At 36.1% G+C, this 19802-nt stretch overlaps 1 protein-coding gene across 2 annotated transcripts in view; it reads right to left on the reverse strand.

Moving 5' to 3' along the window:
• The window catches only part of LOC113177715 (cytochrome P450 2C18-like), a 36450-nt gene extending 24790 nt beyond the window's left edge, over window positions 1-11660 (reverse strand). For both annotated transcript variants that reach the window (XM_077798307.1, XM_077798306.1), the window contains exons 1-4: window positions 11480-11660; window positions 5576-5738; window positions 5266-5415; window positions 995-1155 (exon numbers count right to left, since the gene is read on the reverse strand). In XM_077798307.1, the coding sequence (XP_077654433.1) occupies window positions 995-1155; window positions 5266-5415; window positions 5576-5738; window positions 11480-11647 (642 nt within the window). In that variant the 5' untranslated portion in view covers window positions 11648-11660. The remainder of the gene's footprint in view (window positions 1-994; window positions 1156-5265; window positions 5416-5575; window positions 5739-11479) is intronic.
• Between the last annotated feature and the right edge of the window lie 8142 nt (window positions 11661-19802).

The following is a 19802-nucleotide window of genomic DNA, read 5'->3' on the forward strand; positions in this document are numbered from 1 at the left end:
CAATTTCCAGTCCCATCAACGATGTGTGAATATACATTTCCCCCACATCCTCACCAACATTTATTGTTATTTGTATTCTTGATCATTGCCATTCTGCCCGCAATGAGATGAAATCTCAGTGTAGTTTAAATTTGCCTTTCTCTAAATGCTAGCTAGGGATGTTAAACATTTTTCCATATATTTGTTGACCATTCATATTTCTTTCTTTCAGAAGTGTCTGTTTAGTTCCTTTGCCCATTTATTGATTGGGTTATTTGGTATTTTGGTGTTAATTTTTATAAGTTCTTTGTATATCCTGGATATTGATGCCCTATCTAAAGAGCAGATGGCAAAGATTTTTATTTTCTTATTTGCACTTTAGGAGTCTTGTTAATGAAGTCAGTTCCTGAACTAACATGTTGAAGTGTGAGCCAACATTTTCTTCTAGCAGGTGCATTTTCTGGTCTAATTCCTAGGTCTTTGATCCACTTTGAGTTGAGTTTTGTGCAAGGTAAGCAATAGGGATTCAATTTCATTCCACATATAGATTGCTAGTTTCCCTGACACCATTTGTTAAAAAGGCATTTTTTTTTCTCCAACATATGTTTTTTGAAAACTTTGTCAAATATCAGATAACTGTATTTCTGCCAATTAAAGTGATGAAATTTCTAAGTGGTGATTGGAGTGCAGCCCTTGTGACTGATGAGTCCTCCACTGGGGCCTGATAACCTTAATCTTGCTCAAATGCAGTTACCAAAGTCCTTTATAAAGATTAGGCTTTGGGGGATACTGGGAAACAAACTGGCCAGAGAGCCAGTGGGCTTGCCTGTCATCTCTACATGTGGGCATTTATTTTCCTGTGTATAAAGTAAAAGACTCAGACATATTTTCCTGATACTCTGGGTCAGACTGTTGTATCTAGACTCACTTTACTGCTTGGAGCACTAGAAATTTTAACTTGTCAGAATAAAGATCATATAATTTCTCAAGAAAAGGAGGTGGGATTTTGTCTTACCTGGATCCATGGGGAACTCAGAATCTGCACATTTTCATCTACTTTCCTCATAAACTTTAGAAAATGCTGATCTTTATAATTAAAGCGATTATTGAAAATAATGGAGCAGATCACATTGCAGGGAGCACAGCCCAGGAGAAAAGTAGGATCACAGGGTGAGGCTGAAGAAGTGGAAACATTAAAAATTAATATTAAAGTATACATACAAATGTATTTCTCTTTGAAATAACAGGGAAAGGTAAATGTAAAAAAGCTAAGCCATATCTATGAATTCCTTTGATATGAAAAATATTCACCATGCTAAAAATCATTCACTTTTACCTTAAACTCGAATTGACTTTTACCTGGTAGCCAGTTTAATAATGGTTTTCCTAATGCTCCAATCAATTCCACTGCCTTTTTAAGCCATCCTAAGCCAAAGTGACACTTATTTTGGAAAACATTTTAAAAGATCACTTAAAAACACTTGTTTATTCAATTTCAGTGCAGAATCATATTTTTCATCAAACCTGTAGATAATTAGGAATTATACAAAAAGGAAAAGAAGTTAGGGACATTGATTTTATATCATTGAAAGATTCATGTGTAAAAACTGCAGAGTTAAAAAGACTAATAGATAGTAACTGTACAAATTTGTATATTTGTGGGAAAAAATGGATATAAGCAGAAAACCTTCATATTTTAAGAAGAAGAAAGGCAAACATACATAAGCAATTTCTCAATAAAGGTGAGAAATTTTTATTTTAAAGTAAATTCAAGGTGACACAAAGGTTAAATTTATAAATGTAATCTGTTTATTTCTTCATTAGAGAGAGCGTAAGAGAGAAACACTAAAAGAAAATTTGCCACTTTAGGAAATATAGCCCATCATCTTTAAATGCCTCAAAATTTAATCTATTTGGCAATACTGCCCCCCTGTGAACTTCTGGAACATTTCTCTGAATCATATAGCCACCAGCATAACATATTTTAGTAAATTTGAATGCTGTTTTTTTTCTTCTTTTTATATTTTTTTTTTATTATTGATTGTTCCAAACATTACAGAGTTCTTGATAAATCATCTTTCATACATTTGACTCTAAATGCTGGACATCACTTTAGTCAATGCTGCAATTTTATAGGTAAAGAAATTAACATATGACAAGATTTTCATTTTTTTAGGAATCTATAAAAATGAAATGACAATTAGGTGATCAGTACATATCATTTGTTAAGAAAAAAAGTATCCAAACTCACAACTATATTTTTAGTTACAGTTTACTTGATAAAACAGGTAAGTTTTAGGGATGGGGTTGGGGCTGAGTAAGAGCACTTGCCTAGCACATGTGAGGCACTGGGTTCGATCCTCAGCAATACATAGAAGTAAATTAAATAAAGTTATTGTGTGCATCTACAACTAAAAGTATCCAAAAAAGACAGGTAAATTTTAGATTTAATTAATTTACTTGATAAAAAAAAATTAACCCAGGAAGCAAAAGACATCTACAATGATAATTACAAAACACTGATGAAAGTAATTGAAGATGATACCAAAAAATGAAGATGCCTCCCATGCTCAGAAACTGGAAGATTAACATTGTTAAAAGGATCATGCTATCCAAATCAATTTGCAGGCTTAATTCAATTCCCATGAGATAATATCAAAGATATTCTTCACAGAACTAGAAAAAAATACCTAAAATCCATGCAGAAGTACAAAAAGAAAAATCTAAATAGTCAAGACAATGTTGAGCAAAGGGGAAAAGCTGGAGGCAGGAGGATTCCTGATTTCAAGCCAAACTACAGAGCCACAGTAAGCAAAAGAGCATGGTACTGGCACAGAAACAGGCAAAAAGAACAATGGGAGAGAATGGAGATCTTGGGGCGATGGGGGATGTAGTAGCGGGGAACCAAGCATGCACAGTCCACTGATTCTCAACAAAATCCCAAGACTTATGGTGGAGAAAAAAGAGCCTCTTCAATAAATGGAGCATGAAGAAGATTCCAACTTGACCCTTATTTCTCACCTGAACAAAATTCAACTCAAAATGGCTCAGAGACCTTCCTGTAAGAACTGAAACTCGGGCTGGGGATGTGGCTCAAGCGGTAGCGCGCTTGCCTGGCATGCGTGCGGCCCGGGTTCGATCCTCAGCACCACATACCAACAAAGATGTGTGTCCGCCGAGAACTAGAAAATAAATATTAAAAAAAAATTCTCTCTCTCTCTCTCTCTCTCTCTCTCTCTCTCTCTCTCTCTCTTTAAAAAAAAAAAAAAAGAACTGAAACTCTAAACGAACTAGAAGAAAACATAGGGGAAACACCTCAAGATGGAGACAAGTGATGATTTTTTTCTATATGGCCCTAAAAGCAAAAACAGGCAAGTAGATTACTTCAAAATGAAAAGCTCGTACACAACAGTCAATAGAGTGAAGAGATAGTCTACAGAATGAGAGATAATATTTGCCACTTATTTGTGTCAAAAAGGATTAAAATCTACAATACCTAAGGAACAAAAAAACAACAAATCCTAAGTAACACAGTTAAAAATGGGCAAATGATCTTAATAGGCACTTCTCAAAAGAAGAAATAAAACTGAGCAATAAATATATTTTTAAATGCCATTTTAATGAACCATTAGGCAAATGTAAATCAAAACTACCATAAGGAATTATTTTGTCACAATTAGAATGGCTGTTGTCAAAACACAAAAACAAAAATAGGAAACCCAAATTACCACCACCAACAACAACAAATAACAAATTTTGGAGAGGTATGCAGAAGAAGGACACCCTATGCCTCTTGGTGGGAATGTACATTAGGACACTCAGGCTAAGGAAAACAGGATGCAATTTTCTCAAAACATAAAGACATCTTCCATATGATTCAGGTGTCCTGCTTCTGATACCCAGATAAAAGAAATGAAATCAATATACAACATAGATTCCTGCAATGTTCAGGAGGATAACTATGACACTTTTCATAATAATTGAGATATCATATTAAATTATGTGCTTATCCACAGAATAGTGGATAAAGATGCTCTGTTACATAAACAAATGTATTTATATTCGGTCATAAAGAAGAATTAAATCTTGTCTTTTTAATGCAAGAGAGACAGAACTGGGGACCTTATGGTAAGTAAGAGGTCAGAAACAGTAAAGTATTGCAAGGTCTCTCTCATGTGTGGAAGCTAAAATGAATGTGAACCTGAAGGTAAAATTGCGATTACTGCAAGTGCGCTGGCAGTGAGGAGGATAGAGAGATGGAGAGGATGGCTTTTAACTGTACATGCTGTACGCTTGTGTATGAGTACCATAGGAAACTCATTAATATGGACTGATTAAATGTCGGTAAAAAATACAATAGGATAATTTAGAAATAAACAAATGAAAAACTGATGCAAAGAAAGCATAGAGCATTGGGTAAAAGCAAAGCTTTCGAGTTATCTTCTCCTCCACCAGGCTCTGTAAATATTCTAGAGTTCTAAGCTTTCATAACAAATGTTTCCATTATCTATGGAGTTAGAGGGTAATTAGGGAAGCCAGGGAGTTTCTAGGTGTGTGTCATTCATTGGTAATGTCTGATTCTTAGTCTTTCCTTTTTTTTTTTTTTTTTTTTTTGTTAATTTGGAAGACAAGTTTAAAAACAGAGCAATCTGGATGCAAGATGAAAATCAAAGACACTGAAAAAAACATCTTGGGTCAGTAGAGATAAGTGATTCCCATAAGAATATTTGACACTTTCCAGGAGATATGCAAATCAATGAAAAACCATAGATTAGTATAGTTACTAGGTACTGTCCTGGGAAGAAACCCTGAGAGAAGACAGATAACAAAAGTGACTGGACAACCACAGTCCAATTAAGTGAAAGTACACATCACTTGCTTCAGCTCTGCAGAGTCTAAGGTGGATATTTCCATGGTGTCCAATAGACAATGGTGAAGGCCGTGGAGTGGGAAACTCACAAATGTGCCACGGGGAAACCCTGCTCTTTAACTCTTGAAGAAAAAGGAACTCTACACCTTGTGTCTTCATGATGCAATGATTTGAAAACAGAAATAAAACTTGTCAGCATAGGATTATATTATCTTTTACGCCCACCATGCATACCCAGTCATGCCTGTGATTGGGCAGCACAGATACACAAACTCTGGCTCTCTGCTTTGAATTATACCTCCTCCATATAAGGACTAAAAGGATCCATAACTAAAGATCTGGCTGTTGCTGAAATGCATTCACTAGACACAGAAAAGAGCAGTCTGTTAAGGACGATGATATAATGAATCACTCACACTCAGTTTTCCTCAACTCCTCCATAAGGCAGCGGGCTTCCTCTTGAACTCGGTCCTCAATGCTCCTCTTCCCCATCCCAAAATTCCTCAGGGTCATGAGTGAGAAGCGCCTCATCACTTTCCATCTGCTTCCAGTACTAAAAATGATTCCTAAATGAGGGAGAGCAGAATCTAGGAGGATATCCCAGCCAACGTACAGAAAGTTGATGAGTGAGCCACAGAGATGGTTAAGCTCAATCTGACTTTCTCTTTTTCATTCTTCTCCTCCCCATGACCATTGCTCAGCCACCTCACATGCATGCCCACTTACCAAATCCTTTAGTAACTCTATCACCCACAGGGAAACTGCCTCTTCCAGAAAATACTTCCCCATGATCAATCAGGGCTTCCTTCACAGCTTCATAGCCATGCAACACCACAGTGGGTCTCAAACCCAAATACACAGTGAACACAGGGCCATAGGCTTTTGACAACTAGAAATAGGAAAGAAAATGCAAACATTAGCTGAGGAAGATCAGCATTTGAACTATATGTTTGGAATGATTCAGACTGTTACAGATTATTCTTATATTTGTTATACTTTATTGTGCCATATTTGTTATACTTTATTGTGCCACAAGAATCTTCAAATATTTCTGAATTTTGCTCACAAATGTGATGTCAACTATGGCTGTCATTATGGATGGTCTATGATCTGCCATGCCTGACTCAGACAATTGATATCTACACTATAACTAATCTTCACATCAATGCATTTAGGGAAATTATGTGTCCTATTTTACATGAAAGGAAATGAAGTCAGACATTTGCAGTGCACCATAACTAATAAACTTAAGACTCAAATTTGAATCTTGTTCAATTTCTGAAGTTTGAACAATTCGTCAGTCACCATTGCTTATCCACTTTGGCACCAAAATGCAGCTGATTTCTTCTGGGTCATTAGCAGTGCTTGTATTATAGAGATTTTGATTGAGTAAGCCCATGATAACTATGTATTGGAAGTCTATATTTTTAAAAGTGCCCCCAGATGATCTTAACACTCATAGGTTGAGGCTACAGGTATCACTAACACAGCAAGAGCGTGAGTACCAGGGAGGCAGCATCAGGCCATCCAGCATAGCAATTTCTCTCACCCAGCAGCAATTCATAGAGTACAGACTGCAGCTTTGTGCAAAATGCACAAGGATTCTGTTGCCATCCAGTGGACCATGATTGCTTAATTCATTCCTTCTTTCCCTTATGCTATTTCTCAACCCATGGTTTTCTTTTTATTAATGGCCTTATTGGGGTACCATTGAAAAATAAAAGGTATGTATATTTAGAGTGTAAAATGTGGTATTTTGATTTATATAGACCTTGCAAATTGATTACCACAGCCAAGTTAATTAATATATGCATCGCCTAAGTGTTAACATTTTCATATGTGTGTGATGAAAACACATTAGTAAACTTCAGGTGTAAAATGCATTATTATTTACTATAGTCACCACTATGTGAATAAGCCTTAGGTCTCCAGTGCTTATTCACATAGTAACTGAAGGTTTGTGAAGCCAGATTTAGACAGGCAGTCAGTTTAAACAGGTCAGATCAAGGAGACCAATTTGAGTGAGTCCAGGAGGTTGGAGACCCTCCCCTGAGAGATTGAAATGCCTTCAGAGTCTTTCCAACACCCTGTCAAAGATAACCTGCCTCTGCTCCAATCTGTTGCTAGGGTAACCTCTCCCAAGAACTTCCACTCCCTATAGGGAGTCATAGAGTTGTTAATTAATGTGTCCTGGGCTGCTCCATCCAGTCCTTCCCTGTACATCTACTTCTCACCTTTTGGCCATCCCACTGAGCATCTCCCCAGCCTAGTCACATACACAAGAAGGAGAGATAAGGGGAAGAGAGCCAGAGAACCAAGGAAGCCCAGGACATATAAAAAGGCAAAACACCCCTCACTTCTTGGGAGACCAGGATACCAGCTATGGCCCCCTTCTCCCTCGCAGAAGAAGTCTATGTTACTTCTTTTTAAATAAACCCTGCTTTATGTGCTTGCTCCTAATGTTATACTTCAACATATGGGGGAGCAGAACTGGTCACCGGCAGTATCATTTGTACCCTTGAACAAACATCTCGCCTTTTCTCTCACATCCCAGCCCCCAGTCACCACCATTCTACTCTTACTCTGAGTTTGAGGTGTATGCTTTGTTTTCTGAGACTCCACATGTAAGTGAAATCATGTAGTGAAGGTCTTTCTGTGTGGCTACTTCCTTCCTCATAAAGTTCTCCAGGTTCATTCCATGTTGGGGTAAGTAGCACCACTTCCGCTACAGGAATTTACAATTTGTCAGCACTTCTCAGTGGATCCTACCCTACGCTAGAAGAATGGACGCTGAGAGCTACTACTACCACAAATGAGCTCCTAGCCACATTGTCTGGCAGTTGGATAAGTGAGGAATGCAAAGATGTTTGGGTTAACAATGCCCAAACCTTGACTCTGATGCCCTTGTCCAGTGTCCAGTGAGAGCAACTGTACCAAAGTCACTCATGTGAAGTTGGGGTGACACAAAATACCATGCAGACACGGAATACCTTTTTATAAGCTTCAGGATGGCTTACCCAGCTCCTGGCCTCAGGGTCCCACAGAGGGGCAAGAGAAAGTCACGAGAGGCTGAAGAGAGAGAGAGAGAGAGAGAAAGAGAGAGAGAGAGAGCGCTATTCTGGAGCTGGCTTTTCTTGGGGGACACTGTTTCTTAGAACATTCTATCCAAAAAAGGGTAAGGGGTAGGATTACAAAGGAATAGGTAAGTGTAACTCAACCCCACCCACCGGGTAATACCTACTCCTAGGGCCAGGCCTCATTATCTGAACGGACATAAAGCTCAAGTTATTGCAGGAAGCAATAATTGTTTGGTATCTCTTACTTAGGACTTAAGGGCATGTATTTCCAGAGTAGCTCCTGATACTTGACCCCTGGGTTACAAAGCATATTAAAACTATACTGATATTCCATTTCTCTCCAGTCAGATTGGCAAATAATTAAAATACAAGTAACAATAAATGTTGGTGAGGATGTGGAGGAAAAGGTTCACTCTTACATTGCTGGTGTTACTACAAATTGGTGCATCCACTCTGGAAAGCAGTTTTCTTTAGAAAACCTGGAATGGAACCACCATTTAACTCAGTTATCACACTCCTCAGTTTATCCCCAAAGCATTTAAAATCAGCATACTACAGTGATGCAGCCATATCAATATGTAGAGCAGCTCAACTCACAATAGTCAACCTATGGAACCAACCTAGGTGTCCTTCAACAGATCACTGAGTAAACAAACTGTGGTTTATATACACAATGATTCAAATATTACTCAGTCATAAAGAAAAATGGCATTGTGGCATTTGCCAGTAAATGGATGGAACTAAAAAATATCATGCTATGTGATATTTCACAAAGGCCGAATGTTCTCTCTGATATGTGGATGCTAGCCCACAACAAGAAAGGGTAAAGAGGGGAAGTATAGAAGTTCGATGGATTGGACAAAGGGGAATGAAGGGAAGGGAGGATGGATGGGAATAGAAAGGAGAGTAGAATGAACCAGACATAACTTTCCTTCGCTCATAAACGAATACACTACCCATGTAGCTCTACATAAAGTACAACCTCAAGAATGGGATCCTAGTCCAAATACACTCTACTCTCAGGTGTATTTAAAATAACAAATAAAAAACTTTAATTTTTTTTTTCAAATATCATTTGTTGGGCCCATGAGTTGGAAAGCGACCTATGTTGCCTATGTGAGGGACTCTCAGGGTTCAGCACACTGAATCCGGAAGTTGTGATTAGCACACTAACCACACTCAGCCCCATCACCATGGAAACCTGGCCTCCCTCAGGTGCCCTCATGTGCACAGCATGTCCTTTTCCTTCTGCTTCTCTGCCAATGACCTATTAGCCCGTTAGTCACCGCGTGTAAGCACTGCTAGCTTACTGGATCATTATGACCCTCAATGACCCTCATTCCCCCAGGAACAGGCTATGCACAAAAGTTTGCCTATGCAATAATAAAGTGGATCAAGTTCTCTGAAACTGTTCCCCAGGGGTCTCTCCTTGACTCCACAGCCACACCTTCCTCAGCTCTTTGATGAGCTATGGCTGGACCAACTGAGCCCACAATCATTTTATTGTATTTTATTATTTTTTACTTCTTTCCATTGTGCAAGATTTCTGTGTGTGTTTGTGTGTGCATGTGTGTGCACTCACTGCAAGAATAGGTTCAATATTTGTATATATTCATATCAGTTTGCTTTCACCTGCCCTTATTTATTATTGACCACTGGTTTCACACAGGAGGGATGTATGCATCCATGGTTTTGGATTGTTTTGCTCTCACATTTGCTTGTTTGCTGTACCTTGGTTTTTAGCCCTCTTGATGGCCCTTCTTTGCTCTTTTCTCCCAATAACACTCAAATTTTCCTGTTCCTCTTCCTCTTTCATTTGTAAACAACTTACAGTTAATTTTTTATTTCTCTTTCTTTAGAGTCTACATTTGTGATCTATCTTCTGCCTCTCCTGCCTTCGCTCTTGAAAACATTTTAAACATTCTCCTCCCTCTCTATCCTATTTTCTCTTCACATGAGAAAATGTAATTTCATTAAGTATATAATTATACGTTTTATGCCATTTGTCCCTCATTCATGTTGTTATGATTATTAACACAACTGACAAAGTAGTAGACCTCTGCTGTGTAATAGTGATCTCATTCACATTTTTTTCTTTTTATTTTTGATCCCATCATTTCTCTATAGGTGGTGATTAGTTTTACCAATGTCAAAATAGGTGCTGGACATTTGTCTCAAGGCTGTACATCTGTTGATAACAATAGTGCTGCTCCTGGCTCACCGCCTCCTCTAAGTGGGATCAGAAAGTGAGTGGGTCACTTCAGCTTCACAGAGTAGACATCCTGCTCCCAAGCCACACACACAACTCAGCTGAGTAACAAAGAATCTCACCCCACACGTGTTCTAGCCCCACATTACGTGTTCAGCCTCAACATTACTTCAACATATAGAATTAAGGAAACGAAACGTCAAACCTACAACCAGGCCTCCAGGAGGATCAACCAAACAGCAAGCTCAGGTCACACCCCTGGACCTACTCATATATCAAAAACAGAGAGAGGTCCCAAAACAAAGGAGATAACTACACCCAAAAGGACATAAGTGATAATGTCCATCTCATTCCACAATCTTCCCCGCCACATACAAACACCCTCCCTTCCTCTCCCTCCCATCTGCTCAGTCCAAAGTTCCTCCCTTCTTCTCTTGCCTGCCCCCGCCATTATGGATCAGCATCCACTTATCAGAGAAAACATTTGGCCTTTGGTTATTCTGGGATTGGCTTACTTCACTTAGCATGATATTCTCCAACTCTATTTACCCATAAATGCCATAATTTTATTCTTCTTTAAGGCTGGGTAACATTCCATTTCGTACACCCAGAGAAATGAAAAGTTGGGCTCTATTTGTGTAAAAACTAAAATTAGATTAATTTTTAAAAAGGATATATGTATAAAAGAGAAAGGGGAAGCCATCTCCATTGAAGTGCAAGTCCAAAACCTCTGACAACTTGATGAAACAGACAAAATATCTTCTTCCCAAATTTACAATCCCCCTCCAAAGGGTTCCACAGATAAGAAAGTGTGTGAAATTCTAGAGAATAATGATACAAAACTGATTATTAAAATGTTCAGTAAACTAGAGGAAGACCTAAGGAATGAATTAAGAGAGAAAACTAAGGGGTTGAAAGACCATTTCAATAAAGAAATAGAGATATTGAAAAGAAGCTAGTCAGAACTCCTGGAAATGAGAGACACGCTTAAATGAATAAAAATTCACTCAAAAGCATCATGAACAAATTAAAATGTGCAGAAAATAGAAAATCACAGCAAATGACTATGAAACAATGAAGGGCAAGGGTTCTTCAGACTTTTGACATTAATAGTGCCTTCCAAATATTAAATGTAAGCATTTCTTTTAACCCTGATGCATTGTTTCATTACACTGACTCTATCAGTGAAAAATATAAAAACAATGGAAACATTAATACCCAAAGAGAGTATTTTCTGCACAACAATCTCTTTTAATAATTTGCCTTGTGCATTTATTTAATTAAAAATTAAGGATTAATTTATTTATCCTTTACAAGCCACTGGAGAAGCCTCAACATACTTACATCGGTTAAGGATTTGCTGATGTTTTTAGTATCTATCTGCAGGATATTCCCAAGAATTGGGAGAGGCATGGGTCCTGGTGGGAGTTTCCCTCTCCCAGATCTCTGTCTCCATAATGACAGGAGAAGCAAACAGGAGAGACACAGCACCAAGGCTACAACTGGATCCATTGAAGCCTTGTCCTTTTACTGAGACAGCTGTGAGTTTACAATCAAAGTAAAGTTTTTATAGTGCTCCCTATTAATCAGCAAGTGTTCTATTGACATAAAGTGCTGAGCCAATGAATTAGGTAAGCTCTAATTCCCTCTAAGTGTACACTGGTCACCTGATATGGGTTGAAACAAACTGTTTACTCTTGTCTTCTTTCAAAACTTCTATCTATGACAGCCTAGTTCTGCCACTCTGGAACAGATTAGAGGAATAGGCATTTTAAAAACAGGCAAGAAAATAAACACACAATCACACAGTGCCTGGTGGTTCCAATGTGCCGCTGCAATTAAGAAAAGAGTATTCAATACAAAACACTGCTCAACATGCTGGATTCTCAGACTAATTGACTGTTTAGAAATTCATGACTTGGGGGAAATAAGGGTATCTCTGACTTCTATATAAAAATATTGAACATGAAATATTTCATCAAACAATAAGATAATTTGGCTTTGAAAATCAAGTCTTTTAGTATTTTTAAATGCTGAACTAACATCACAAGTGCCTAAGCATAAGCTAGGTAATACAACTTAAAGATTTTGAAATACCAAACATACATCATCATGTAACTAAGTAAATGTACATAGCATTTGCTATTTAACACCCCAAGCCCCTAAATCCTGGGGAGCACAGGGCAGAGATTTTTTTTTGACAAATGAGGAAATAGAGACTCTGTGAACGTGGGAGACCTTCATTCACACACCTCACAGGGATCAAAACTGGAATTTAAATGGATTCTTAAAATAAAAAAAAAAGATTTTGTACTGAATCTTTGGTGATATTTCACCTTGCTATGTCACCAATACCCTCTTACTAATCATAAATTAAGGTACTAGGCCAGTGGATCTCTGAAATTACTTCTGTCTCTGTTTGCAATTCTGTTTATAAATTTTAACATGCATTAATTCTACATATTAGCCTGGTTGCGGTAATATCTCATTAAATCCAACTTCCCTTTATTGCTCTTATTCCTTCCCACTATAACCCAGCCTTTAGTAATCACTACTGTAAATTCATATTAACCCTTTTTTAGATTCAATATATCATGGAACTTGTTTTTCTGTGTCTGGCTTATTTCACTTAAAATAATGGCTTGCGGTTCCATCCATTTTGCTGTAATCATGGAATTTCACTCTTCTTTAACGATGAGTAGTATCCCATTGTGTACATATACCACATTGTCTCTATCCACTCACTTGTTTATGGCTACCTAAATTGGTTCATCCTAGCTATTGTGAATAGTGCCACAATAAACACTAACATGCAGGCATTTCTTTAGTATGCTAATAATCATTTTCTCTGGCTACATATGTTCATATGTGTTATCCTTTGATTGTGAGGTGTTCTCCCTCTAAAGATCCTAGATGGCAAATATTTTATCCCAACCTATAGGCTGACTCTTCACTCTATTGTTTATTTACTCTACTATGTAGGATCATTTTAATTTTATGTAATATATTTGTGCAGTTTTGCTTTTGTTTTCTGTGCTTTGGGATCCTATGCAAAAAAGAAAAATCCCTTTATCAATTTCATGCAAAATTTCCCCTATATCTTCTTCCAGCAGTTTTAGAGCTTCCTGCCTTACTTTTATGTCTTTGACACAAAGTTGATTCTGTGCAGATGAAAGACAGAGTCAACTTTCAATCCTTTGCATGTGGTTTTATAATTATCACAATTGTATTAAAAAGGGTGACCTTCTCCAATATATGATTTTGGCTTTTTTTTTTTTTTAAGAACCATTTTCCACAGATGCATGAGTTCACTTCTGGGGCCTTTATGTTTTTCCATCAGTCAATGTGTCTGTTTTTATGCCAGCACCATGCTAGTGTGCTCACTCTGCCTCTATCATGTGTCTGGAAACTAGGAATCAGGTGCCTTCAGTTTTTTTCTTTTTGTTCAAGATGATATTGGCTTTTTGGGTTTTTTTATGCTTCCTTATAAATTCTTCCTTATAAATTTCTTTTTTCCATTCACACAAAGAATTCCATTGGTCTTTTCATGAGTATTGTATTTGATCTGTAAATTTATTTGAATTTTATAACCCTTCGAACAGTACTAATTTTTCCAGTGCATGAAAATGAGACAGGGGTCTTTACATTTTTGCATGTGTGTGTGTGCACGCAGGTGTGTGGTCTTTAATTTCTTTATTCAATGTTTTGTAAAGATGTACAGATCTTTCACTTCTTTGGTTAAATTCTTTCCTAGATATTTAATTTTTGTTGTAGGTTTTATGAATGGGATTCCTTTCATGATTTTTTTTCTCATAACTTATATTATTAGTATAGAAAAAATCTACTGACTTAATATTGATATTGTATCCTGGAAATTTTTTAATCAATTCTAGTCGCTTTTTGGAGGAGTCTTTACATTTTTCTATTTTTAGATTCATATGATCTGCAAACATGGAAAATTTGAAGTCTCTCTTTCCTATTTACAGCTTTTATTCCTATCTCTAGTTTAGTCCTCTGGCTAAAACTTCTACTTCTATATTTAATAAGAGCAGTGAGAGTGGATTCCTTTGTCTTGCTCTAGATTTAGGGGAAATGCTTTATGGTTTTACCCATTTATTTTCATGTTGACTGTGTTTTTTCCATACATCACCTTAATTATGTTAAAGTACAATCTTTCAATAGCGATTTTGTTCAGGGTTCTTTGTTTTATTTGTTTTGTTTAAGTTGTTGATAGACCTTATTTTATTCATTTACATGTGGTGCTGAGAATCAAACCCAGTGCCTCACACATGCCAGGCAAGTGCTCTACCACTGAGCCACAGCCACAGCCCCTGTTCAGAGTTTTTATCATGCAGTGATGTTGAATTTTATGAAATACATTTATCCTTCATTGTTTTGATGTGATGTATTACATTTATTGAATGTGAAGCCATCTATGCATCCCTTGAAAAAAATCCATCTTCATCATGGTGAATGATCTTTTGGATATAGTGTTGGATTTTATTTGCTAGTATTGTTTAATAATTTTTCCTATATATTACAAATATTATTTGTAATTATTTGCTGTGTTCTTCTATGGTTTTTGTACCAAAATGATGCTGAACTTGAAGAATAAGTTTGAGTTTCCTCTCTTACAATTGTTTGGAACTTTTTACTAAACACAATGTTGTTAGTTCTGTGAGTTTAGTAGAACTTAGCAATGAAGCCATTCTATCTTGGACCTTTATTTGTTGAGAAATATTTGATTACAGGTTCAATTTCACTATCCATTGGAGTATGTTTGTGTTTTTATGCCTTCATATATGTCAATTTGTGTAGTTTCTGTGTCCATAAACTTATCTATTTCTTCTAAGTTTCCCCTATTTTAAGACATAGTCTCTCTAAAATTTTCTAATATTCTATTTTACTTTTGTAGTATCAGTTGTAATGTCTTGTATTATTTATGATTTTACTTATTTTTTTCCTTTCTTTTTTCCTTAATCAAGCTAAAGATTTGTTGAGTTTGTCCATCTTTTCAAAAATTTTGTTTCATTGAGTTTTCTTATTTCATCTTTTTAAGATCTGATATTTGTTATTTTATTTATTCTATTAGTTTTAGTTCTCTTTACTACATCCTTGAAATGCATCTCTAGGTTATTTGTTTGATTCTTTAATCTTTTGATGCAGGCAATTATTGCTAATCCTCCTTAGTGTTACACTTTCATTATCCCATAACTTTTGATTTGTTTTGTGATTCTTTTTTCCTATAAAAAGAGAAAAGTTCAGGCAAATCCTCTGTAGGAGGAAAGTTGAAACACACTCATCTCAATAAAATAAAATTCATGGTGCAAAGAGACCAATCAAATGTTCTTTAATTTAAATAAGCCTGTATGTTTCTCTCAGCAATTAGAGTCTGGTTGGTTTGGACTTCATATCTCTGTGAGTCAGAAAAGAGTTAATTTCTGTGTGCTCTGAAAAAAAGAGTTCATTGTGTCCTGGGTTCGGACAAATTCTAAAGAATAAAAATCAAATTTTGTGACCCCCATTTTAACCAGTATGATGTTGGTCTTCTAGAATGAGTTTTAAACAGAGTACCCTCTCTATCAATTGTTTGATCAAAAAAAAAAAAAGCCAGGTGGTTATTTCTTCTGTAGAGTTTGATAGAATTCCATAATCAAGTGATTCTATCCTGAACTTTAATTTGTTGGGAAATATTTATTACTTCAGTCTCACTGCCAATTATTGGTCTGTTTGTGGATTTCATGGCTCATAGTTCAATCTGGTTAGGTAATATGTGTTCAGAAATTTAACCATTGCGTTTTCCCTTAATCATCTTATGCTTTTTTATAATGAGCTTTCTATTTTGTGATATAAATTGTTATGTATGTTTTTCATCTATGATTTGATTTGTTCATATCTTCTCTCTTTATTCTTAGTCTGGCTAAGTGTTTGTTGATTTTATCATTAAAATTTTTCATTGACCTTTTTGGAATTTGTAAACCCCTACTTCATTTATATCTACTCTGATCTTTGTTATTTCTTTACTTCTATTAATTTTGGGTGGGTTTATTGTCCTCTTGCTTTACTAGGATGCATCATCAGGTTATATATTTGAAGCTGATTTCTTTAAGTAGGCATTCATTGCTATAAACTTAATTCTTGGCACTGCTTTTGCTATGTCCCATAATTTTGATATTGTATGTGACTGTATTATAAAGAGAGAATGGGTAAGGCAGGAGGTTCTTAGAAGTTAAGAAGAAGAGGAGAGAAATTCATCTCATAGAGAATGAAGCTAATGATCTAAAGAAAGTCATCAATTTTATTTTATCAAAAATAAAAAAGTGTGTTTTCCTCATTTCTCAGGGCCTGAGTCACATAGCAAATTACTGCTTCACCTTCACATGGACTAATAGTTCATCAAGGCCTGAGTTAAGGCAAATTCTAAAGGTTAAAACATCAAACTCTTCTGACCCCCTTTTAAGCAATAAATGTTGCAATTACTGTCATGACTGTTTTGAAAGTCAAAGATTAGTATAATCAGGCAGTACTATAAAATAAGGCACCTTCATAAACACTGAAATTGTTTGAACTATATTTCTACTTTGAGGAAACTCTATGATAATAGGGCATATGGTTTATAGTTTCTCCTCTACCAGGAGCAGTGTGTATGCTCTTGACCAAGGCATTTGACCTCTGAGGGTCAGCTTCCCAATTCTAAAATGGGAATAATTCCACTTTCGATAAAGGTAATTTAAGAAAATCAAAAGTGATATAATATGTGAGAAATTGCATGTTAATTTTGAGAATAACTGTACTCATGAGCATTAAACATTATATAACTGGGGTCTTGATAGCAATTTTCCTTACTAAATCGATTATAAATAACAATGCTTGCCAATTTAAAACAAATACAATGATATCTTTACAGGACTCATGTTTATATAGCATTACCATTAGCGATCTAGTAGTGTATATCAATCCAATGATATGCAAATTAAGTCTCATATTTCAATTTACATATTGTTTCTTCTGTGCTGGGAGTCTGGTATAGTCCCTGCCTCCCATCTACCTCTAAAGTGCAGGCCTGTCTTTGTGTCTATAATACCATTGGTTGTGGTTCAATATTTTTCATTCCATTACATCAAACAAGCACATAATACACAGCAACAAAACGAGTAGCAACTGGAAATTGTGAGAGTTTGGCAGAGCAACAGATTCTCAAGCCTCTCCCTTCAGTTCTCTGAGATTGTTTCTTCCTTGGTTCTGCTGACTAAGTTTCACCTCTGTACTGATAGCGAGGGGAGAAGCCCTTCTGTGCCTCTTCCTTTTGTAGAATCTATGACCCAGTTTTCCTTGCAGTGAAATAATGGGTACTGATTTGATGGGAAGCTTGTTGGTCTATGAACAGAGTCAGAGAGGTGTTTGCTTTACTTTTCTAGGGTGACTTTGGAGGCAGCTCTGATGTAAGCCATAGCACACCATTCTGGGCATTGGAGCTCATTCAAATTCCAGTTTTGATCCCTGTGAGGTGTGTGGATGAAGGTCTCCCATGCTCACGGAGTCTCTATTTCCTCATTTGTCAAAAAAAAAAAAAATCTCTGCCCTGTGCTCCCCAGGATTTAGGGGTTTGGGGTGCTAAATAGCAAATGCTATGTACATTTACTTAGTTACATGATGATGTATGTTTGGTATTTCAAAATGTTTAAATTGTATTACCTAGTTTATGCTTAGGCACTTGTGATGTTAGTTCAGCACTTAAAAGTACTAAAAAGACTTGATTTTCAAAGCCGAACTATCTTATTGTTTGATGAAGTGTTACATGTTCAATATTTTTATATAGAAGTCAGAAATACCCTTATTTCCCCCCAAGTCAATCATTCTGAGAATCCAGCATGTTGAGCAGTGTTTTAGATAAAATGCTCTTTTCTTAATCGTAGCGGAACTTTGGAACCACCAGGCATTGTGTGGTTATGTGTTCATTTTATTGCCTGTTTTTAAAATGTCTATTCCTGGGATCTTCCCAGAGTGGCTAAACTATATTGTCATGGATAGAAATTTGCAAAGGAGAGCCACACTAGACAACAATATATTTTTTTTTTCTTACCAGGTTACCAATGCACAATCAGAAGGGATTGGAACTCATCTAGTTGGTTGGTACAGTACTTCATGTTAATAGGACATATTCTGAACTAGCAGGGAACACCACAAAAGTTTTATCATGATTGCAAGGTCACAGCTGTCTCAGTAAAAGGAGAAGGCTTCAATGGATCCAGTTGTGGTCCTGGTGATCAGTCTCTTTCTATCTCTTCTCCCCTTACTATGGAGACAGAGATCTGGGGGCCGGAAACTCTCACCAGGACCCATGCCTCTCCCAATTCTTGGAAATATACTGCAGATCGATGCAAATCCTTAACTAATACAAGTATGTCAATGCTTATGTCTTGTTAATAAATTGACAGTGACTTGTAAAGGGTAAATAAATTAATCCTTAATTTTTGATTAAATATATGCACAAAGAAAAGTATCAAAACATATTGTTGCACAGCAAATACTCTAGGTGAATTTTGACATTTCTATTGCATTTTATAGTTTTCCATTGTTAAAGGTAGTGTAATAAAACAATGCATCAGGGATAAAGGAAACATTTAAGTTTAAATTATGACAGCAATATTAAAATGTCAAAAGTCTGGAGTACCCCTGATCTTTGTTGTTTCATGGTCATTTGCTGTGATTTTCTATGTTCTGCTCATTCTAATATGTTTGTGATGATTTGGGTGAATTTTTATTTGTTTCAGTGTGTCTTTCATTTCCAGGAGTTCTGACTAACTTCTTCTCAATATCTCTATTTCTTTGTTGAAATAGTCTTCCAACACCTTAGTTTTCTTTCTTATTTCATTTCTTAGGTCTTCTTTTCATTTATTGAACATTTTAATAATCAGGTTTTAATAATCAAGTTTAATAATCAGAGTCTTGTGGGCATCCTGTATTTGAATTTTCATTTAACTCTTAAGGTTTGTAATTTTTTCTGATATTATTTCAGTGGAAAGATTGTGCATTTCTTTAATTTGTATTTCAGAGCCTTTACCTATCCCCAATGAATCTTAAATTTGGCATCTTGATGTTATCCCAGATTTCTTGAATATTCTGTTCATTGTCTCTTTACATATTTTCTCTATGGTCAATGTTATTTTTTAAGAATATATATTTGAGGGAAAGAGAGAGAAAAGGAGAATTGCATGGAAATGAAAAGAGACCCTCATTGTTATAAAAAAAAAACTACATAAAAGAGGTTGTGAGGGGAATTGGAAGAAAAAACAAGGAGAGAAATGAATTACAGTAGATGGGGATAGAAAGAGAAGATGGGGGAGAGGGATAGTAGAGGATAGGAAAGGAAGCAGAATACAACAGTTACTAGTATGGCATTATGTAAAAATGTGGATGTGTAACCGATGTGATTCTGCAATCTGTATTTGGGGTAAAAATGGGAGTTCATAACTCACTTGAAATATTATATGTCAAGAGCTTTGTAAGGTTTTGAACAACCAATAAAAATAAATAAGTAAATAAAATAATAAATAAATAAAGGTAGAAGATTTAAAAAAAAAAAGATTATATACTTTGTCGTCAAGGCCTGAAAATCCATCTTCAAAGTGGTAAATCTATTGGTGATACTTTCCACTGAATTTTG

This window comes from Urocitellus parryii, chromosome 5, assembly GCF_045843805.1.
Source record: "Urocitellus parryii isolate mUroPar1 chromosome 5, mUroPar1.hap1, whole genome shotgun sequence".
NCBI lineage: Eukaryota > Metazoa > Chordata > Mammalia > Rodentia > Sciuridae > Urocitellus > Urocitellus parryii.